Source organism: Falco biarmicus, chromosome 4 (genome assembly GCF_023638135.1).
Source record: "Falco biarmicus isolate bFalBia1 chromosome 4, bFalBia1.pri, whole genome shotgun sequence".
Taxonomy (NCBI): domain Eukaryota; kingdom Metazoa; phylum Chordata; class Aves; order Falconiformes; family Falconidae; genus Falco; species Falco biarmicus.
In genome coordinates this window covers 44,324,444-44,348,506 of record NC_079291.1, presented here as the reverse complement: position 1 = coordinate 44,348,506, position 24,063 = coordinate 44,324,444, and the positions used below count along the sequence as shown (strand labels likewise).

The 24,063-nt window shown below is 40.5% G+C and overlaps 1 protein-coding gene and 1 long non-coding RNA gene across 4 annotated transcripts; one reads left to right on the top strand and one right to left on the bottom strand.

Moving 5' to 3' along the window:
• Positions 1-524: 524 nt before the first annotated feature.
• Positions 525-24,024, bottom strand: PDSS1 (decaprenyl diphosphate synthase subunit 1). 3 transcript variants are annotated; one of them, XM_056334233.1, is made up of 9 exons: positions 20,809-20,939; positions 15,312-15,406; positions 13,632-13,773; positions 12,754-12,865; positions 12,556-12,665; positions 5,811-5,891; positions 5,517-5,630; positions 1,948-2,028; positions 525-1,154 (listed from the first exon to the last, which is right to left on the bottom strand). In XM_056334233.1, the coding sequence occupies exons 3-9, from the start codon at positions 13,728-13,730 to the stop codon at positions 1,014-1,016; spliced, it is 738 nt and encodes a 245-aa protein (XP_056190208.1). In that variant the 5' UTR covers positions 13,731-13,773; positions 15,312-15,406; positions 20,809-20,939; the 3' UTR covers positions 525-1,013. The 3 variants fall into 3 exon arrangements, with proteins under 3 accessions (XP_056190208.1, XP_056190207.1, XP_056190206.1); XM_056334232.1 differs by lacking the exons at positions 525-1,154; positions 1,948-2,028; positions 15,312-15,406 and adding exons at positions 21,301-21,436; positions 22,300-22,364; positions 23,871-24,024 and having other exon boundaries at positions 12,552-12,665; XM_056334231.1 differs by lacking the exons at positions 525-1,154; positions 1,948-2,028; positions 5,517-5,630; positions 5,811-5,891; positions 15,312-15,406 and adding exons at positions 21,301-21,436; positions 22,300-22,364; positions 23,871-24,024 and having other exon boundaries at positions 11,517-12,665.
• LOC130147298 (uncharacterized) lies at positions 1,164-4,851 on the top strand. Its single transcript, XR_008821185.1, has 2 exons — positions 1,164-1,643; positions 3,481-4,851. It is a non-coding gene; the product is annotated as an uncharacterized LOC130147298 (long non-coding RNA).
• Positions 24,025-24,063: the final 39 nt, after the last annotated feature.

Below are 24,063 nucleotides of genomic sequence, written 5' to 3'. Positions count from 1 at the left end.
TAGATGCAGTATGTTGGACACCATCTCTAACTGGCATTTCTCAGTGGAAACTGTATCTGGCTTGGTGATGTGCCCAGCTGAGCAGAGATGGCAGGCTGTCATCAAGATACGACAAAGGGGACCGAACATGACAGGAACGGTGCCATTGTGTTAAGGGATCACAGGCGGAGACAGATAGAGATGATGTACTTCCCGGTTCTACAGATTCTGTGGCTTAAGTAACCTGAGAAGGAATGCGGTAGTACTGGATAATTACTGTAAGAGGAATGTGTCTGGGACTTCAAAGCAGACTTCTAGGAGGGTGTTGAACATACTCTGGAAATGAGTGATGGAGTGGAAGCTTTGATTGGCTGTTGAATCATTCATTTTTAGCGTAAGTTAGGAGTACTGGGCATTTCATTTTCTTAACTGTAGCAATCCCAAATTCTGCATCTTGTAAACTGCTAGCGAGTAGCAACCCATAGCACACCTGCATTTCATTATGAATTGGAAAACTACTTATTGATGTATGTAACCAAATAAAGTCTACGTACAGTATTTTTTATAATAAACCAATTTCCGCATATACAATGTCAGGTAATTATGGAGGTTAACAGCCAGGAAAGCATTCAAACCACCTCTCTCCACAGAGTTTACCAGAGAGTAACATGCATGCGCTATTTATTAGTGTGGACAAGTGAAATCGGGAACAACTTCAGTTCTCATACGCTGATTTATATTTATTCTCATTGCAGCCTTTGTGCATTAACATGTAAACATCTTCCCCCCTCCCCCCCCAATTAATAGCCTCCACTAAAACAATTGTACAGCACAGTTTGATTTGCTCTGAATTGTATGGCTTCCCACAATAAAACACCTTAAACTTCTGCTTTTTTTTTAAAAAAAGTAGAACTTCAAAAAAAATGTTTTTAAAAAAATAATTTTTGGTAGCCTGTGTTGGAAGCAAGTATCTTTTGAAATAAGTTTAGGCACAGTCTGGTAAGTAGCTGCCAGAACGAGTGGAAGGAGTTCCCTCACTTGTCTCGCGTGAGTACCATCTCCGTCAGTTGAATGAGGGCTTCTCTTTCAGGGGATGGCCGTAGCTTACTGATCTCTCTTGAAGCTTCATGGCAGTAGCGCTGGGCGAGGTAGGTTGTTTGCTGCACACCATCACTCTTATGTAAGAAGACAGTTAAAAGGTAATGGGTAACTGGTCAGCCTCCCTCCTGCCTGCTGTCTCTTCCGGTTACAGGGGGAAGTTTTAAGGTCAGTAAGTACCCTGAACACTTAATTATACACTCTGAAGGGGAAAGGAAGAGGATTCATTCAATGTTCATTGAACCTTACGTCTCTTCCCCGAAGTGTCAAAATACTAAGACTCATCCATGCTAAACTTAGGTATACTTACAAAACAACAGTATTATTAATAACCATTAATTAAGTAGAATTAGAAACTAATAGTTTAACCTCTTCTCTCCTGCTCTAAATAAAGATATGTAGAAAAAACATGCTGTCTTGAAAAAATAGGTGTTAATTTTGCGCAATTATCTGGTCTTTTCAGACCACAGTCAATTAAAATTGATGTAACTGCAGTGCACACTCCGTAAGACTGACTGGTAATTACATGCAGCTTAAACCAGTTGTTGGATACACCTACTCTTCAGGTAAGGGAACTGAGTTCATGCTTGAGCTTTTTACTTCTATTACATAGACTTCATACTATTGGAGGGGGGGGAAAAGGGGCAAGAAAAATGCACCTGTTCAGTACCTAGTATTTCTGCTAAAACACCATGCCAGTATGACAGCTGAAGACAGTAGTCTTGTTTTTAGCTTAGTATTGTACACAGCATGCTATTTAATGTGTATTTGAAAATGCAGCCCTGCCCTTTTACTTCAGAGGCAATGAATTTCAAACTGATTTCAGCAGGGACAGCGCTTCCAGAATGAAATATTTAGTATCGGTCCTACCTGCAACACGTAATTCCGAGCACGTTCAACATCTCCTGGCTTACTGAATCGTCTCATTATCATAGCATTCATTTCTGGAAACTTAAGCACAAAGGGAGAAAGTTTTGCACTGCTTATGAATTGTTTTTCATGTAGCTGCCTGCCGTGCTAAGGTCAAAAAGGAACCAAAGTACAGACCTCTTCCCTTGCCACTGTTGTTACTACAGGTGTAGCTATAGGTTAATACCTGCAATGTGCATAGCACTGTAGTATAGTAAAGCCCAAGCATTTAAAACTTAAAACTGGCTAGCTCTGTTGGCTGTAGCCAGCTGGTAGTGAAAGTTAGCGCCTGCCATTTCATCAGTGCAGTGACTTCTGTTGTGGCTACTTGCAGGTGTATAATCTGGTTCAGGTAATCTTATGTTAACAATGATGGTTAGTGTTGGCACACCTAGAAGCAGCACCCCTTCTCCCACACATACAACAGAGAACTCAGCAGGTTTGTTGTATCTATATTGCACAATTAAACCTGTTAACCCCTTCATGATACCTTTGACTGTTACATCCACTTACGCTTTCCATTGCTGTGGTAGTTTATATACACAGGCTTTACCTCTGGAAAGCTCAGAACAGATTTTTATAACAGAAAAACGTATTTTGTTTTCAATTGCATAGAATTTGTATTTAGAACTGCACACAATTCCCTACAAATCAGGTAGATAACTGAAGTCAGTTCTCTGAGAAAGTCACTGCATCAGTTATCTAAACATGCAGGTCTTTCTTCAGACAGTCCAGAAATAGGAAAACCTGGTGCTTCACAAACAAACCAAGGCCACAACTGAAGGAGCTACTCTGCAGATTTATTTCAAAGGGAAAAGGTGTTTGTTCGTCTTGTCTGAAAGGGTTATAGTCAGTCAAAGATGATTTTATTCCCATACACTTGTAAACAATTATCTGCTTTCCTTGCACACGTTTGGTCCTGAAGCTGTAGATCTACAAACTTGTTAGGGAACAAACATGTAGCATTCCTCATCGTTGTGACATTTCCCTATTACTCACAGGTAGTCTCCTTGGATGATGCATTTAGAAGTTTATTGGTGACTCATACTTGGCTTTCTGTAGATCCTAGCTTTCTTGCCATGTAATGGCAATTTAATTGCAATGTTAATATCCATTTTCATATTATTAATATGTACAATCATACAGGATGCGTATGCTTTCACTTTTTATATTTAAGCACTAAAGGATATAAAAATCCTTAAGCCTGTAATGCAAAGCTGTTAACAGTTCTGGAGATGTCACGGGCAGTATATAAGCATTTGACAGGAATGCTTATAGTAAGAACCCTCATTCTTCATCTGCAATAGTTTAAGAGCAGCTCTACACTTGGTGTATACTAGTGTACTTCCTTAAAAAAAAAAAAAGGTTGGGTTTTGGGGTTTTTTTTTGAGTGAACTAACCTTAATTACTGATTAAGTAGGTCTCACATAAAGCTGAACATTTTTTGAATAAAGGCCTCTCCTTAATAGTCTAATCCACAAAAATGTATTTCAGAGGGAGGGGAGAGGACAAGAAGAAAAGGCAGTCGTCACTGAAGATCCGGAGCACATTACAGTATGTTTGTCAAGAAGACAACATGAGGATTACCAGATATATTAAAGGGTACGCAGGATAGCAGTAACCGTAATTTCAAGACAGAAGACGGCCTATAACTAACAACTACATTTTGAACTATCTTCAAGTCCTAGCTCAGGAGTTTTTATATTCTCAGATACAAATAGATGAAACATCGTTTAGTAGCAGCACAGATAAGTATCTGTTGAAGCTCCAGACTTTTTTAGCACTTATACTTTCTTTATATATCACTTAAGTCTGTAGTGCTGTGCTTCCAGTTTCTTGAAGACAGCAGGAAATTTTCAGCAAAGCAGCCTTCCGGTTAATGCGGAAAACTTTGCAAGATGGTCAAGTTATCATTCAATGCAAAAACATATGTTTCCCATCTAGCAAAGATATAAACAAGGAAAAGTGCTAAAAAGTGACCTACAAATAACAAGTAAGATTTAAAAATAGGACTGACAGATTTTCTTTTCTTGCATTTCTGTATTATGAACTCATTTGTTATAAAGCTAATTAAATGACAGATGAAATTGAAAGTCAGAGGCAGCCAACCCAAACAAATGAATAAAAGAACAGTTTTAATTAAAAAAACCGGAATATTCAACACCCACAAGACAGTGTCACCCATTCTCTACCACAATCAAGAGTATTTGCAACATGTCCTTATTTCTCTTTCATGCACAAACCAACCATTTCACAATTGCATCTTCTTTTGTACCTGTCTCTTGCTGTTCCTTAGACAACTCCAGCTGCTGATGACTAACAAGATCCTGCTGCTTATGAACACATTCTGAAATAATGATTCAAGAACAAGTTTGTGAATCTCCCAGAGGAGTCTGTGGGGAGGAACTGAGAACATGGAAGATGCTGTTCTCTGCATGCATTCGTCTGCATTCTTAAGTGGCTGATACTCTGCTTTCCTGTCTTTTCTGAGATACATGTCCTTGTAAATGCCCAGAGGATGAGGAAACAAACACCTGCATACGTTCCATCTCCCCCACCCCAGGCTCTTTAAGACAGAGGGGGAAGTAAATGTCATAAAGTTGTAGGGTTTTTTTAATTACTTAAAATTTCTCCCACTTCAAGCTTTGAGCAATTCCGATGACAGATCACAGAGAGCTCTGTTGGAGTGAGTTGTGCCCATTTTTGTATCATGCTGTGGAGTTTGGTAGGAAGGAAAGCCTTTTAAGTCCCAGGTCTTTCCTCAAGTGAATCAGAAGCTTGAGCAAGGTGCATTAAACCAGTTTCTTCCCCCCTATTTTAATGTTTCCTTTGGTGCTGCTGGCACTTTTGTTTTCCTTGTACTCCTCCAAATAATTTTTAAGCCCCTAAAAATCTTGACCAATTTTAAGCTTATTTTATTTATGATACTCCTTTTTCTCCTATCCAAACTACTATTACATTTACCTTCAGAAGGGAAAGCTTCCCATGTCTGTAACTGGATAAGACTCGAAGACAAACAGATGAAGAGATCAAATCTAATAAATAGAGATGCCCACCTAAAAGCTAGGCAGAGGTTTCAGTTATTGGCCCCAGCATGGATGCAAACCCCAGAACTTGGCAAAAATCCTACATGCATAATCAAGCCTGAGGAGAACAAGATGGCTGAGGAAAGAAGATAAGCAAGAAGCTACATAGGAATAACCTGCTGAAAACCTGCAGAAACTCTCTGAATACCTGCCCCTTTGGGAAGGTTAAGCACTTGAACAACTGGGGCAGCAAAAGACTAGTGCTGCTTTTGATACAAGAGCCTAATGGTAAGAGGACTTGTGTGTGAAGGTATTTCTCAGTCTGAAAGAACATCCATGTGCACAATAAATCCAGCTGACCTTGAACGCATTGATTTTTCACATGTGCTCAGGTCATGCTCATCACTCACACTGTAGACTTGTTTGAGCTGGACCTCTGTGTGTGCTGTTAAAGAGCAGTGTACGCTTTTTTTGTTTTGGGGAGATAGATTCGTGTTGACTTACCTGTCGACAAGCGAACAAGACAGGGCCTGTGGCCAATCCAAGCTTGAGATCTGCTGCTGTTGGTTTCCCCAGACGGTCAGCACACGATGTAAAATCCAGCACATCATCTATTAGCTGGAAAGAGATAAACATACAGGTTATTTTAAAACTTTCTTTTCTTAAACAAGAACTAAATACAGAATAATCCTTGTTAAGAGAAGATTTATAAAGGATTAAGATAGCCCACTTTGATTTCTAAGACTCTGGAAAAGTTTACATTTTAGATTCCCTTTAGTAGTTCAACAAAGGCACTACCTGAAAAGCTATGCCAACATTTTTTCCATACTGATACGCAATCTCATGAACTTTGGGATCAGGGCAGCCTAGAATTGAAACCTGAAAAGAAAAAAAAACAACCACCAAGTAAATAGAAAGCTTTAGTTAGCATTCACTTTTAGTCTCTGACCATAGGTGTGACACAGCAAGCACAGACAGTTGGGGTCTGGGAACGGAAAAAAAGCTGACTCAGTAGCACATTCTTGCTTATCTCTGTTAGGGGATACACACAAACAGCCAAGCTTATTAGAAAACAAGGCTGAACAGCAATGCAGTATTAAAAATATATTCAAGTCTGGAAGAGATTAGCTTTATTAAATATTTATCAGACAGCAATTATAATGTAAGGAGGAAGAGTGAAGAAATGTGGATGCACTGCACATGCAGGCTAGTAGTCATATACAGTCCAGTGACAGGGGAATTAGATTTATTACATATATAAATCAGCCAGGGGATAATTGGAGGTCAGACAACAGATAAATGGAAATTACATGCCTCATAAAAGATCCACAAAACTGGATGTGTTGCACCCAGGATAGGGGGGACAGTTGAGATAAGATTATTTTTAAGGGTGATGTTAACTATAACTGAATTGCTCGGGAAGATGAGCTGATAAGCTTGCAGACAAAGGTATCGAGGGATAATTAGTGGCAAAGGAAAGACAGTGAATGAAGAAAGTACACCGAACTAGACCCAAGTGTCACTAAACTGAAATAAACAAGACATTTTAATTGAGTACAGCTAAAGGAATCAACTACTTGAGAGACAGAAGTTTTGCCGAATGAACTCCACAAAGCTAAAATACAGGATGCAAACTAAGAATTGAGAGTTAATATCTTGCTCCAAATAAGAGCACTTACGCTTTTCCATTTACGTATTAATTATACATTTTGCAAAATGAGGCTGGTTATATTTAAATACTCAGATTTATTTCAGGCTTCAATAAAGCAATTATGAACAGGGGGCAAAAATCCGTCCTGGTTCAGACATTCTAAATCTGCTGTGACCAACTGGAGGAGTGAGAAGTGAAGATACATTTTACTTAATGCAAGACTAAAAATGCATGCTAGGAAAGCCACACGACATAAAAATAGGTGTATATATCTATCTCTCCACACTAATTTCTCTTTAAAACTATGTAAGGTAGCATCATTACAAGAAAAACCCCCAAAACCAAAACCGAAAACCAAGCCCAAAGTAAAAGTGAGTCCAGTAGTAGCTTTGAGGATGAACATGAAGATGGAAGTAAGAAACAACATTATGTCCTAATAAATGCAATGCAACTCGCACAAGATTAGAGACTATTTCATGCATCAGTGCATTTCGTAACTCGGCATCAGAACACGTCCCAGGCGTAGCCTGCATCTAATAGTTAAATCCCAGAGGAATCTCGATGCCTGAGGCATTAACAGCATCTCACATTTCCCAATTTTGTTTAAAAGAGGAGGACAGGACAGCAGGAAGATAATGCTACTTAAATCTAATCATACAAAATCCTGAAGGCTATTAAAACAGTGAGCTGCAAATATGATATTTAAATAGATGTTGCTAGGGTCTATCAAACTCGATCATTTTGCCCTTTTATCCTCCTTTTGATGCTTCTCTTAAATAGCAGTATCTGCCCCAAAGAGCTAACACCTACTGCTGTACCATGCCTAGCAAACTTTTGATTGCTTCTGTAGTATAAATCAAATAATACCAACAAGGCAGGAGGACTGCATCTACCCTGTTTCAATGAAATCTTTACCTCCCACCACATTGCATGTGAAGAATTAAAATATGGAATTCAGTAGAACAGTGACAAAATCCTGGTTATGGCAATGGGTCAGAATGGGCAGACATTGGTAAATGGGGAAAGGAAGTGCCATGTAAAGAGAAGAGCTTTCTCATTTGATCTTAAAGCTCAGAGCAAAGCTATTCCTGTAGGTATACAGTTTTCTGGGGACACAGCTATTACCCACATGAAGAATCACAGCAGTACAGGTACATTTAAAAAAAACCAGAAGCGTTGAGTTACAGAATGTAACACAAGCAAAATTCATCAGTGCAACATTTATTCTTGCATCTCTGTAAGAGAAGACTTTCATAGCTCCTATTCAGGTTATGAATATTTCTGAAGACAAAAAAAAATTAATAAATCCAGATTAATCTGCCTATCACACCTCAAGTGACCAGCTCTCTGACCATGACCACATCATAAACCTGCAACATGACCGGGTCTCGCTACCAGGGAGTTCCTTCAGGAGCCAATTTCTCAAGTTGCTCTTGTGAATTACTGCCCTCATCAGGGCTCTCACTGGGATGCAGGCAGGCAGCCTTGTCCCAGCCAGCCTGTCACTCTTCGTGATGAAGTTTAACTGCAGCCATAATGGGATAATGGCATGCATTTACAAATACAAATCAGGATAACAATGTCAATAGAATGACATATGTTTATATATCATGATACATGCTTAAATGATAAAGTTCACCCTTTGAAAACATCATACAGCTCCCCTGATATGACTGGTTGACTACAAATTTAATCTTGTAGGAATTCAGACTTGTCCTCTACTAAATTCTAATGAAAAATGAAAAATCCTTCCTCATACCAAGTAGTACAAATTCTTTAGAAAGGTTCTTTGAATTCAGTAAAGCCAGTCAGTCTGCTTGGCGTTATTTCAAACACACTTTTAAAAATAGAAAATGGTTTCTCTTGCTTTATGTTACATGAGAGACTATAAACCAATCTTGCCTCTTTACTGAATTTCATATCCATAAATTATTCTGTTACCAGCTCTGGGTAGATACATCCTGCTCTGTTATTATGTGAGACTGTGGCAGCTGGAGTTGAAAACACTTGCACATCTATAGCAGTGCCTCTTGCAGGTCAGAGAGGAAAATCTGCTGCTGGGCAGGGATATGCTGGTATCAACAGTGCAAGAGACGTTTGCTCTCACACTCCTAGATTTGTGGACACGATGGAAAGGAAAATCTAAATCTAAAACTCTTCCCCTTGTCCAGACTTTCTCCTTCGTGCCCATCTCCTGAAGCAATCAGGATCTTGCCTTCTCATTTGTGGCTCATCTACCAGTTTTTCCAGACAGGAGCACTGTTCCTCTTTCCAGTGGAATAACAGTATAGTTTAGGTTGGAAGGGAACTCTGAATTTATTTGGTCCAGTCATCTGCTCAAAGCAGAGCTTACTTCACAGTTAGATCAGGCTGCTGAGGGCTGTGTCCAGCTGAGTTTTGAGCATCTCCAAGGATGAAGATCCCACACCCTGTCTGGGCAACCTGTTCCAGCATTTGACCAACCTCATGGAGAAATTTTTCCTAATAGCTAATAGAAGTTTTCCATAGTACAACCTGTCCTTTCACTGCACATCTCCCCCTACACTCTACACTCTCCCATTACATAGCTGGAGAGGGCAAGAGGACTCCCCCTTAGTCTTCTCTACTCCAGGCTAAAACCAGCTCTTGGCATAGCATCTGCTCCAGCGCCAGCCATCACAGTGGCCCTTCACTGAACCCACTCCACCACGTGAATGTCTGTCTGGTACGAGGGAGCCCGGCCTTCAGGTCTCACATACGCCCAACAGAGAACAGTCGCTTCCCTTGACGTGCCAGCTGCTGCAGGGCACACTGCTGACTTCTCCTCCAAGTTCTTCAAATCCTTTTTGGTAACTGCTCTTGGCAAGGGAGTTGGAAGGCCTACCTGGAAGAGCAGAAGCTCCCCCCCGCCCCCAGCAGACAATTATCTCATCTTGAGTCTGCATTTTCATGTATTTGACCTTTTCTCAAAAAATTAATATTTTAACATGTTAACCAAGTACTTGTTTATGAAGACTTGTACTTTTACAGAAGTTAAGACTATCTGTCTGAATATCTGTGTTATATTTACACTAATCATCTCCATAGCAAACACGAAGAAGAAACACCCCCAAAGGAGTTACTGTATTTTAAATAATAAATAAGGAAATTTACTGGCTATCCATAACATCTGATGCTCCTGACACTATTACCCTACATCTGTCATTAGACTTGATTGTATTCTGCCTTCCTAGCTGGGCTGGGGGGATCGGTTGTGCCGGTGGGGGGTCAGAGGTCTGATCTTCCTAGGCGCAGGTTCCACACCCTGGTAGGTGTTTCTGATAGAGCCCTGAGCACACACCAAACTGCTAGTTAAAGCAGGAGCTCGCAGGTGGATTCAGAGCTGCAGACTATTCTGACCTTTTCTTCTGTCCCTAAGGCAGACCTTCCATACACAGCTTTGCCTTACACGGGGAGGCTGCATGCTTTCTCCTAATTGAGAAATCAAGAATCTCTAGTGCAACTTTACACTTATCTCAAAAGGGGCATGATTTAATCCCTCTTCTGAAAGTATGCTGTGCAAAATATAAACAGCTTTATGAGGGTCAGGTATTCACATTACAGCAGGATAAAAAAAAGACAGAAGGAGAACCTGCTCAGCGTATTTTGCCATCTCCAGCTTGCCTGATGACTAATAGAAATTCCACTTCAGCTTTATTGTTTCTGAATTCTTGAACCAAAGTCACCTCTCGCGTTTCTCTGAAAAATGCCTTTCAGTAACTAAGGCTCCAGTGACCCTCTAGGCCATTTGCCACCATTTCCTTTTGGAACATATCATTTGGACTGCCACTTTGGCAACATTCCCCCATGTGGAACTATTGTAGAAATAAACTGGAGACTGGGATGGCTCTAACATCTTGAACAGACTGTTCTGTTCATAAAAAAAAGTACTCCTCTACCTCAAAGGACTTTTGATTTAAATGCAGTAATGCTTTGGCGATGCAGAAGGTATCTAACACAGGACTAGACCAGTGAATATCTATTATCTTGTTTAGACATTTTTCCAGGAATACTCTACTCTTCCATCTCTAAGGCATGACATGATAGATCTACGATACCACCTGAACTTGTTTAGCATCTTCTTTCCAGTAAATACTTTTATTTATGCCCAGAAACAAATCACTGGTTCTTTCCCTTCATTAACAGGAACTGAAGGGCTTATAATGACACACTAGCCTGGTTGTAACTGATGTTCTGAAAACCAGTTAACTCTTTCCTTAGCTTTCTCCCTGAAAACAAAATGTGAATACTCTTTGATTCCCCAACTGAATTTCCTTTCAAGCCAGAACTGATGATCCTGCTTATACCTTTCACTACAGAAAACAGAACTCCCTTCTGATTCCATCCTTTTCCTTAGTACTCAAAACTATTAAACAAAAACAACCCCAACACCCCCTCTACAAAAAACCAAACAAATTCCAAACAACAAAGTCCCCTTTTCACTGCTATCAATAGTTCTCCTAATCCATGCAAAAAGAAACTGAGGGAGACACATATATACCAGTCATTCCTACTATGTGCAGGAAGTATGGTTTGGCCATAGACAGGCCTCCCTTTCATTTTTCTTTTATAACATAAATTTTACTGCATGTAAAATTCCAACGATTCAGTAATGGAACAACTCAGAACAACCACTAGAAGAAAAGCAGCTGAACACACCCTTCACCAGCATCACAGGAACGATCTGGAGGGAAGGTCTTAAATCCTGAACTCTTGTGAATTATGAAAAGGAAAAAAATCAAAATAGCACATTTGTAAGGAGAATCCACCCAGTGGGAAGGTGATTTCTTCTTCTGTCTGTGAAGGTTCTTTTAGGAAGACTGTCAAAGTGAATATAAAAATATGTATGTTTTTATTGGGGTAGCAGAATAATGTGATGCTCCTTACTAGTCCAACTGCCCACTAATATAAATGAAAAATTGCAAAGGGAAATTCTTGCCAGGGTCATATTGACATTAATACGATCGATCCAGAAGACCTAATTTCTTTCCTCCCACTAGAATAAAAAATATTTTCCCTCCCCACAAAATCTATGTCTCTCCTCCTATATGATCCTTTTGATTTAAGCAATTTCAACTGCTGTATGCACAAATGTACCAGTTCTCTGAGAAGAAAGGATGACTAACACTAACACAGATTTTTTAGTCTAATTCTCTTAGAACTCCCTCTTGCTATAGCAAACACCAGCTATACCACCTTTAATTAACAAAACAAAACCAAACCACTATAACTCTTTTGGGGTGTGATTATTGCCCACCTTCTCAATTTTCTGTACTAAAGCTAAACATGTGAATAAGAGCACCATCTTGAATCAGATTTTTTTGGTAATAAAGTAACAGAACTGAACAGATAGGGTTGGATATAACAATTGATAATTAAAACCCCCAGACAAATCAAGAAGTACATGCTTCTGTTCTTTTACAATGTAACGTGAAGTATACACAGTTAGTTGTTTCCTCTCACTGTTACCATTTAAGGACCCACTCAACACCACTGAGAGGCACCATATGTCAAAGAAAACTTAAAATCGAATTACAGGCTCAAGAATTATCAACTAAGATTAAAAACAGTCTCAAAGTTGCAGAATTTCATAAATTAAAGGCTGCCACTGTGAACCTTATTTTCATTCAAGTGAGGGCAACAATAAATCTGTGTATGAATATAAAACAGACAAGAAAAAGTGAAAACCAATATTGAAGGCTACACAGCTGAACTGTGATAAAATGTACAATCTCAAACCCATTCACATTCTGGCAGAATACCACTTAAAGTGTTTGCTTTGGAGGGTCTCCAGAGAAAACAGCAATAACTAGGAGTTTAGCTGTGAAGCTTACAGTATGGTATGTTAACTTTAGAAGAGACAGACGTACATACTGCTTTACAACTGTTTGCTATAAGACTCGCGGTCTTCTTAAAAGTCTTCTCGAGGTAGTGAGCAAATCTCTCATTCTCATTTTCCTTGGAACCCAACTGGAGGAATTCACCTAAAAAGTTGCACAGATGGTAGTTTTTATTGGTGGGTTTACTGCTTAGGCAAGCAAATCTGAAGGTAAAAATAGAAAAAGACCTTACCACGCACCAGATCTTCAATCACCTGAGTTAGAACAGAGATGATAGTAGTGTTTCCAATTCGTGCTAAAGCTACGGAAGCAGCTGAGAGGATGAAGTCACCAGCTAGAACAGCCTAAGAATAAAAAAGAATTGATCTTTTAAGTATTTTTCCCGTAAGTGTTAGTAGAGACAATACTATTTCCTTTATCTGGCACGTCTACTCACATCACAGGTTTTTTTCTACAAAAAGCACACATATCTCATTGTAACAGAGAGAAAACAGAAGATAATGAAATATTAAAATTTGAACAATTTTTAATCCCTGTCTTATAGCGGTTTATACTTTTCCATATAAGCTGTCCTCCCTGTGTATAATATCTGAATATGTGTTTGCCTGTGAAGTTTTTTTGAAGGTGACTGTTACGCCATGTTAGCTCTGAATTGCCATGGTAAGTTCTGCTGCGTCAGCGGTGTACTTCTTTCCTTGCATTTCCTGATGAAGGCCTCCCTTTTAAAGCTCTATGAAGAAACACCTTTCTCAAAAAAATAAAAAAAAATTCATGCTGACTGAAAGGCTTTTCGGGTTCACTACTGAATCAGAGTAACATACAGGGTTCTGGATGAGGTGCAAGTTCAAAGTATTCCAACAGCACTGCAAAGAATTGCATAGGGAACATAAAAATCACTAAGAATCCCACTACAATCATACATTATCTAATGCTTCCAACAGTACAGAAAAGGAACACAAATTTGTCTCATCCACAGCCTGTGCACACTTCTTCATACTTTTTCTGGCATATCCCAAGACTGTGCCTAGGGAAAGTAATGTGACAAAAACCCTAGGTATTTGTGCTCTGCTGAAACTCAAAGGCAACTCTTACACATAATAGTAAACTCACCTTCCTCTCTCCCCAGATTTGATTGACTGTCATTTTTCCTCTACGAGAATTTGCATCATCAATAACATCATCGTGAACTAGGCTAGCTGTGTGGATCATCTCAGCAATTATGGCCACAGAGCGCTGGCTTGCTTGCACCTCCCTAAAATAGAAAACAAAAGCGGTCAAATAATTAAGTCAATTATATATGCTGCAATACACTAGAAGAAATCTCTACAAACACTAAACAAAAAACGTTTCTCTGAAAACAGCTGTTGCAGCTTTTCCATGGTCTGAACCCCATTGTTTCAATCCTGGAATTCGGAAGACAAGAGAAAGTAAGATCACGTTAGTAGAGTAAGTGCAATGGGACGTTTCTATCCTTATTAGGCCTGTTTCTGCCTTGCTGCATTAACAGTACTGCAAGATTCCTGAGTTAGTGACTCTAATCCCTCTAAATCCAGACTGCAACAAATAGCACAGCATCAAGGATGCTTGGTTCCAAGGAGATGGAATCTGGAAAACAGCAGAGAAAAGAACAGCAGGTAGCTTTGTAGATGAGTGTTAAGTTTTCCTCATCTCTGTGTTGCTCTACCTGCAAGATGCAGTATCACAAACCCTCCAAGGCTGGCTTACCTGTACTAACTAACCAGCAAGCTGGAGAGATCAGCAGGCACAGAAACCTGTATTCTACATTTGAAAAACATAACTCATGGACCTTATCCTTCACGTTATCTGATTACCTTAAGACCTCAGAGTTTCTTCAAAAGCCCGAGGAATTAACTGGAATTACACCGCAGTCACTTAAGAACTGTAAACCCTACCTACCTAACACTTACTGAAAAGTCAGCCTTTGGGAAGATCTAACACTGATGATTCAATTCTCAGTAGTTCACAACTACTTTATTTTTCAAACTACGTGAAAAGAAGGTAATGGAAGAACATAGAAGCAATTATCTAGGGCACAAGGCTGGCAAAATGAACATAAAAGAGCCAACCTAGCTCACACAATGGACCATCTACCCTAGTATCCAACTGCTACTGCCTTGTTCCAGACTATCTTTTCTACCTGTTTTCACCATGGATTGCATGCAGGATCCCAGAAATGGCTATCCCAGTCAGCCTTGCCTCAGAGCTGTAATAAGCCCACAGGGATGTTAAAAAAACCCCAAAACCCAACAAAACAAAACACCTACACCAATAACCAACAAAACCCAACAAAAGAAAAAATTACTTCTCATATATAGATACCTTACTTCTGGTACACAGATAACAGAAAAAAATCACAATATTTTTCAGCAGAACAGAAAAAGAACTGAGAAAAACAAAAGATAATAATTTCAGCTCAGCCGAAGGGAATTTAAAATCATCTTGCATTGCCTATATCTATTAAAATCTAGTGATTAATCACAAAATGAAAGAACATCTTGCAGTCTGCTGACATAACATTGTGTTCTGACACCTACCTCTATGCAGAACTCTGCTTTGCTGTCAGTGGGAGTTCTAACATCCTGAACAATAGCAGAATGTGTGGCTCATAGGCTGTGAAAACGCGGCTTTTACACAACAGAAAATAAGAGCTGGAAACCTTCACGGTTGTTTGAAGGTAAGTTTTACTGTGGACTAGTAATTTAGTCAAATGCTAGTTCAGTGTAAGTAGTTTTCTAAAATAAACTATTGTTACTAGGTAGGAAAACTTACCTTCAAAAAACTGTAAAGGTCTCCAGCCTCTTTCAGGCACTGGTCTCCTTTTGGGGACTCCCTTTTTCATTAATTATGTCAGCAGACTGGCCTTCCTGCTGGGAAGTAGCGGTAAATGGCAACACTCACCGACACACCAACATCTTTCAGCAGTATGAAGACAGCACAAGCATAGACATTTCAAAAGCAGGTTTTGAAAAGTTCTGCATTATAGTGCGTTTCATCTCTGACAATGACTAAAAATGGCGTAGGAATGCTCATGGTTCATGTGTCCGGTTCCCAGAACGTTGTATCAAATGTGATAATTTAAGCTGAAGGGTTTTTTTAAAAACTACTCTTTCTGCAAGGTCTCAAGCAAGGCTCTTCCCATCAGTGCCAAAAAAATTTGCAACAGTTTCCTACAAACATCATGTGAGAGTAATTCTGAATCAGAGCATGCCTATTTTAAGGAAAACACACAAGAAACAGGATCCTTCTCATTCCTTGCCATTTTTCATTCTGCTTCGCCTGCAAAACAAAAGCAAAAAGTAGCAGTAACTCAAGCCCATAGATAACTGGGTCCTCCCAAGTCCAGTAAGTGGAAAGATGCCATTTTTAGGTCATTCTCAAGGTAAAGGCACCCCAAGATGATATGAATTTACACAAGATTTTTTTACAATTTTAAGTTTACCTTCTTATACGTGCATTATATGATTTTTTTAAGCCCTTGATTATGTTCTATTTTTCAGCAGGACTCCCTGCTTGATTCTGTGATAAGCTTTTACAGACCTACAGTACCCTGAGCTCTTTTCCATTGGAAAACTTGTTTCATGTACACTGAACAAGACCAAGGCTGGTCTTAAGAGTTTTAAAAAAAAAACAACCAAGCACAACTCTACCTCCAAATATCCTCTACAAAAAATAAGAGAGGGTGGGGGGCAGCAACAGGGGGAAACTCAAAACAACACAAAACAGTATTTACTCTCTTCAATAAAGAGCTTTGCAATATGTTTGCCCGTAAGTAAGTATTACCAGTTTAAAGACAGGAAACGTGCAAAAGAACTTGCAAAATTTCTGTGTTACAACCACACTCCTCAAAGTATGTTTTTGCTGTTAAGACCCTGTGGCTGAAAAAAGGGACCATTTCAGAAACACAGTCTGTGACACGGAATGGCACTGCAAACTGGGGGAAGCATAGAGAACAGATGTGTTAACACAGGAGCAAATTATGGAACAGCTGAAAACCAGCATACAGTACAGGCATCTGACAACCGTGGAGAAGTGAAAGAAAAGAGAACCAAGGCTGCTGGCAGGTCCCCATATCTTTAGGAAACATTCTATGGAGTTTAGCCAGGTCATTACATTTAAGTATTCCTCACACTGTTCTAAAGGATTTATTTCCCCTTTTTCCCCAAATCTTTTGTGCTCGCTATTTTCTCTAATGAGATGTCTCTGTACTTCTTTTGCCTTCTCTTATTTGTTTCTCTCTCATTTTGGTTGCAGAAATAGAAATAAAAATTCCTATCTGCAGACACCTCTGGAGAATACACCCTAAACAGAAGCATCCAGTCAGGCTAAGTGATAATTCTGTGAAATTCTGCACAAAGGTATGTGAAGAAATGCCAGTGAATGTGTGAAATTGAGGGTTTACATGACCTCCGCTTAAACTCTTGGCAACAATTCTTGCTCTCACACAAAGCTAAGTGGCTATCATTAAGCAAAAAGCCATTGCCAAAGGGACCTAAAGACTCAGGTTTGGACTTCAGACTCTTGGATGTTCAAGGGAAAAAAAACCCAACATAAAAAAAAATAATCCAACATAAAATTATTTGAATGCTTCAGACCATTATGGTTCAGATTCTTTATACAACTGTCACTTTCCTTGTTATGACTACAATAAAGTGACTTCACTCTAAAAGGACAGTTAACCTGCTGAGCATATTCTAAATACCTAGCCTTCCTCAAATCTAAACATAAATAATCATGCCACCTAACCTGTAAGCAGAGCTACCTGGGTGCTCCCCTCCATTCACTTGAGAAGTCTTAGCTGTTCTGGTGGAGCTCTGTGAAGATAAAAAAAGTCTCTGTGGACAGCCTCATAAGATCAGGACCTCTAAGCTTACAAAGTTGTTATTGATAGGTTATATATGTCCTGTTATTTTAACAGCCAAGCAAGGAAGAGTATTATCTTTTCTACTAGGACTGCACAAAAGGAAAAAAAAATGAAACCATCAAATGAAAGAACAGGCAAAATCATGCTGGGTCCAGCAAGTTATATGACAGTTGAGAATGCAGCAAGATGAAGCAGAAACTCACGTCTCAGTAACACACACCCCAGCAGCAGAATAAATAAAAAAATGCTAGGGATGAACAGCACAGGATATTGGCTCATCCCACAAGGCTACAGATGTTGTGGCCAGTATCTTTGATTACATGTGTGGGAACCAAAGCTTCAACAAATAAAACAAGTCTGGGAGAAGAATAAATATTAACTGAGGAAAACAATGACAAAAAGCTTTAAGGGAAATGGTAAGTTGAAAGAGGAAAAACATCTTAAACAAAAATGCCGGGAGAAGCAGCACGGAAAGCAAGTATTTTTCTCCCTCAGGTCTATAGCAGAGTAGCGGAGTTACAAATATGCAGTGTTTCCTTCTCTACATATACAAATTTCCTCATAAAGAGTAAAAAATTGGAAGAACAATTTGTCACCTCGAAACAATCCCGCTTTAAGAGAAGTATAGGTCTATACAAACCAGGTGTAACGCAGCCTGCTTCAAGCTTAAAAGCAAAAGAGAAGAAAATGCCCATAAAAAATCCATCAACTCACAGTATATGGGTATCCACAATATGGAAATGTATTCTTTTGGCATGGCCTACCCAACCCTCAAAAGACACTGGTCATCATGCATGAACCAAAAAGCAGTACACTGAAGACTTGTACAACATATGTGAATTTTAATTACAACTGTAGGCTTAAAGAAAAGTGGCATGAGGCAAAAAAGAGGAAGCTAAGTACCCTGAGATTTCATTCTCTTCCTTTGCTGAAACATTTCTGTTCTCCCTACTCAGATTTTCATTCTAAAAACAACATGACAAAGATAGTGACTCAGTCTGTCCCTGTACAAGGAACATTCAGATTAATGAGGCGGCTTTTAAACATCAAACATAGTTTGGAGGTGCTGACAAAAGCTGCAACAGATGTACAAAAGCTGCCAAATGACACGGGCATCCATAAATCAGAGCACTTATGCTAACGGTTGGCTACTGCAAAGCAAACACTTGCCTCAGGCATATGCAGGACCTGAACTCTGAGATCATGCCTTCTCACTGGTGTTGTGAAATTGCTTGGAGGGGGGTATTATAGATCTATTTTTTATTTATATATATATATATGTATATGTATATATGTATATGTGTGTGTATATATATATATATATAAAAATATATTTATAGGGCATGTCTTAAAACTGGTCCTGATGGTTTCAAGACAGCATAATGCATGGACAAGAATATCTCCATGAGCATATACATATGTCAAAAGACAGCAAATATGATTTGAGCATATAAAGGCAAAATCAGTTCTTTCTACAGATACTTCTTGTCTTTGATTCACTGCTCACCTCCTACACTATATGACATCAATTCCAGCCTGCTCGGTATGGCATGTACAGTACACAATTTCATTTATAAGCTTCTCAGGCTACACATTAGAATGAGACAAAACTACTTTTCCCGTTATTCTGACTAGAAGGACGCTCACTGCCCCAGTTGTTTAAAGTCTCCTCCTAAGTTTCCACCCTCTTAGCATCATCCTTTGTCTTAAATAACTCTTTCACCCATGTTCCTGATAAATTTGTAGACCACAAGTCCTTCATTTTCCCCAATTACTTTTGCCCTCGATCCCTGATGCTATCTGGACTTATCTTCTTCTGCACGTGGATCAGACATGCCATGATTTTACAAAGAGTGATATACAAGGGTATCAGCACTCCTGTAGCTGAAGTGGATATACTATGGTTCATGCATGCTAGGATTCCTTTAAGGTTTTTCATAGAGAAGGTGGCTGCAAATCACATTGGGGTTACGTCTGGACAGGACACTCACAAGCCTCCAAGCTCAAGCAGAAATTTCTATTTTATTGTGCTTCCTTTCATCCCACCATGGATAGCCAGTACGATAGTACTGTAGAATACAGTACGATAGTACAGTAGAACAATTCTGTCATCAAGAAGTGCCATCATCACACTCCTGTTTTTCATGTCAAGATCACTCACTAAAATATTAAGTCAAACAGTGCTGTGACAAAGGACATCCCTGCCCTGAGGAGTTTCACAACTGACACTGTTCCTTTTGTTACCTCTAACACAATGACAAGGGGCAGTACCGAATGGAGAACAGAACCGGGCTAGAGTTCATTAATCCTGGACAATGTTTTCCTAAAACAAGAGGAATTGGCACACACAGGACAGGACACTGCCAACTAGGTTTTGCTTTCTCCTTCGAAATTATACACATAGGAGGGGGCATACCAGGAGAGGTGCCATATTAAGCAGCAAAATATATGCTACACTCTGAGGCAGAAATCAAGTCCAACAAGGCATTAACCTACTGCTAAGGAAAAAATGATGGGAGAGTTGAGAAAATCCCTTAAGACTAATAATTTAGTCTAGAAACACTTCTGGCAAGGGTCCAAAGATTTCATATTTGAAATTCTGTGTGAGGGAAGACTGGAAGCATAGCTGGAAGACAGAGAACACTCCAGCCAACATATTTCCTCAAAATGCAAACATAGCAACTGATAGGAATGTGTGGAAAGAAGCGTCTGCAATGAGCCAGAGCAAGGAATTATAAAGTACAGGGTGAGCATGATGTTCTGTTCTGTTAAAACTGTTTTCAAAAGACAAGTAACTTGAAGAACATGAGGCTTACACCAGCTCCAAGCTTAGAATCTTAAAGTGTAGACACTTGCTCCTGGGGGGACGGGGGAGGGGGGGGGAGGAATCTGGCTGTTTTGAAGGTCTCAAAGCTTTGAATATAATCATACTACCTGCTTTTCTGCATAATTACAAAAAAACCACCTATGAAAGTCTCTTCTTGCAGCAAAGTTCTTACCTGTGACAAGAGTGTAATAGTTACAGGATTGTTTACAAATGAAAAATACTTTTAATTAAGTCCATACAGTTTCAAGGAGTACTAAAGGTTCCAAAAAAGCCTTTATCCAAGAAGCTCAAATCGACTACAAGTCTCACAAGTATCAGAAATTGGCAATATTATTTATCCATCACCAGTTACAACTGCAGTATAGTTCACAATTTTACACATGGAAGCATGTAATAAACCTGGTAGCTCCTTTTGCGCTTCTAACTACAAAAATACAGCTTCACAACAGAACTTAAATTTAGGTTTTACTAAGGAGCAATTTATTTTCATAAAGTTACTAGGCATATTTTTCCAGAACACAAGAATTATAGATTTCAAGTGTGATATATGCCCATACATCTAACAGTGACCCACTCACCTGGAATTATTATGGTGAATATTGCAAGCCCTTGCCATTAGCACCACAATCATTGGTCGAAAGGCCTTTCCTTTCCCATCAAAGTAATAATCGCACATTTCCTTAAGTTCTGCTGTAGATACAAGTAATTCCTATAAAAAGGAAAATAACATATCAGCATAGAAGTCACAAAGCCAATCTGTTTCGTGTAAGCGAAACAGTATTCACACATGAAGTTACTGCCTGCATTCATTCCACCAGTGTAAGCTGAAGTTGTTCTTAAAATTGCTATGAGTAATCTGAAACATAAACGATGTATTCTAGCAGTGCAAATCAAGAGAAAAAAACTGCATTCTAGTTCTATAAGAAACGTAGAAATGCTCTCTGCCTTCAATTTATGTTTCAGACAGCTGTTCATAGGAATATTTTTTCAATAACTATCTTACAAAGCAATAGTTGCTATTAAAATCAGAATCACCACAACATCCCAGAGTAGTCACCAAAATCCCTCACCTTTTTAATATCTTCATAGAGATTCTTCAAGTCTTTTCTACCGAGTTGAAAAGGGTCTTGGTATTTTTCATCACTAACTGTCTTACTGCAGCTGCACAAGTGGGATGTACTTGTATGATGAAACCTGGGGACAGTGCTTTTCAAGAGAGCAATTTTGTTAAAAGCAAACTTTCCCTGATTCCCCAAACAGAAACATTGCAAAGCATTTCTCCCTCCCCCTCCTCTGCCCTCAGACAAAATTTAACCAAAAGGCTAAAAGGTAAGCAGAAGGCATCAAAATACTCTTTCCAGTCAGCTAATAAGGTGCAAGGACAGCACAGCTACATATTGATGATCAAAGACTTTCAGAAGCTGGCAAAGAGCAGCATTTGGCAAAAAATAACACACATACACCCCTTAGCAAATTACAGAAGTCTTCTGAGGTCTCAATGTATTAATTTTGAATACAGTATTGATAGTACAGCATACATTTGGAGATGAGGCCCTCCCCTTCCATTACCACAATTATTCTGTTACTTTCTTCCCTCTCCTGTATACTCCTGGAAAAACATTCCTGACATGGATTTGAAAATTCTCCTTTGCACATCCAGCTACATTATAAATTAAAACCATACTTCCAGGTAGCATGATGATGCTGTGAAAGTTCATCATTAAAGGGTGAAAACTCCTCCTGGATGGATTAAGATGCATCAGGCTTAGGCCTGATTTTTTTATGTTCCCTGGAGTTGAAGTTTACATCTCTTATTATGTTTCCTTTTCCAAAGTGAACCATATAGGGCATTTCTAGGGGCATTCTTGCTTTGCCCGTTGCTCTCCAGGGAGGACTTAGATTCAGACTCAGCACCACAGCAGAATTACACAGAATTATCCAGCTACATACTAGAGTACTAGAGCAAATAAAACCTTATTTTCAAAGTTTACAGCTCACAGGTGTCACTACCCTGTTCACCCAATTAACTGCCTTTACCCATTACACAACAGTACGAACCTCCAACTTACCGCCAAAATACATTACATATTTTTGGAAATGACAAAGTTGAACTTCTTTGGGTAAAGTGACACATCTGCACAAAGAAAAACAGTTAATTTAACAGAACTTTAAACCAGCAGAAAACATTTGATTACAAAACACAAGTGTCTGTTCATCGGCACTGCTCTACTTCCCCATTTTACCAACCCAGCATCAAAAGGAGTCGCGTAATTTCCTTCCATGTTACACAAGACAGAATTGGCTTCTGACTTGAAGTGACTCTTCTGTTCAGGAAGGTTGGACTTTCTCCCTCCCAGGACCAGCCCAGAAGGCGTTATCAGTTAACTTCCCAGAACTGCTCTAATGAAACCTTGCTTTCGAACTTGTGGAAGGTGCAATTTTCAAACGTTCCCTGTCTTGCAGATAAATCTGGATTGTACCAGTCCCGGCACAGAGAAAAGGACAGGAGCTGTTTCTATAAACTATTACACTAACAGAAGAACATCATGTCCTCATTTTACCCTGAAGCAATTTTAATTCAGCTTGCTGCTTATGATAATTTACACCTGTATGTCTTCCCTGCCAGATGTCAAGAACCTAACCTCCAAGGCCAGCAATCTCCCATGCTCTCTCCCTGCAGGCTGAGGTCATGAGCCTGCCGGAAAGCACAGTCCCAGGTACACAATTCCAGCACAGAGAGGCTGAGAAAGGAATGCACCTTCTTCTCTGCCCCTGGCAGTGCTGCCAGGAACTACCCAGCCCTGGTCTGGAGTGCAGGCTGACTCAGGGGCTGACCCAGCCCTAAATGACTGCCATCTGCGCATTAGCAAACCGCCTTTCCAAATGCCTGCACAGGAACACTCAAGGAGACCTAGGACGGGAGAAGCGTTCCCCCAGCTTGCTCCTCTTGCCTCAGCATCTCCTTGTATGCAGCTTGAAGTCTCTCCTCTGCCACAGGGAAAGAAACAAGAACACCTTAACAGCTCCAGGATGCCCTTCCATCCTCCTTGTGTACAGGATGAAAAAAAGGCCAGACAAGGAGACAAGCAAATGAGAGAGACCCTAACTTACCACAGATTGGCAACTCACTCCTGATTTCAATGGCCAGCCCCATGGCTGAGACCTTCATAAGTGCGCTCTCTCACACCTCTCACCGTTTTCTGTTGTTAAAAAGTAGCTGATCTCCTCCTAGCTCTCCTTCGGTGAGGGCACAGACAGGCCCTCACCTTCACACCGCAGCGAGACGGGGTCAAGCACGATGCTGGCCACAGCGCTGGCCGGACACCTCACTGCGGGTCACAGCAGCGCGGCCTCCTCTTACGCCTGACACAGGCACGGCGACAATCTCGCTCTAACGCCGATCGCTTTCCCTGCTCCCGCCTACAGCAGCCTCCGAGAGGCTCTTCCCCACCACAGCAACGGACGCCGCGCTCACTCCCCCCAGGCCGCAGCCCCCGGCCCGCCGCAGCCCTCCGGCCCGCCGCGCTTCCCGGGCGGGAAACGCCGCCGCGACCACCCGACCCCTACGCCCCGCCGGGCCCCCCCGCCGCCCCATTCATTGCCGGTGACCTCCAGGCGCCCGCCGCCGCGCCGCACTCACCGCCGCGCTGGGGGCCGGAGGCGGCGGGGTGCGGGAGCCGGGCCCCGGCGGGCGGAGGCGCGGCAGGGAGCCGAGCGGCAGCGCCCGGCGGGAGGAGGCGCCGCACGGCCACCACCAGCGCAAGGCCATGGTGTCCCCCAGCCCCGCCGCGCCGGTAACGCCTTCCGGCACCGCCGCGACCCGGACGCGGAAG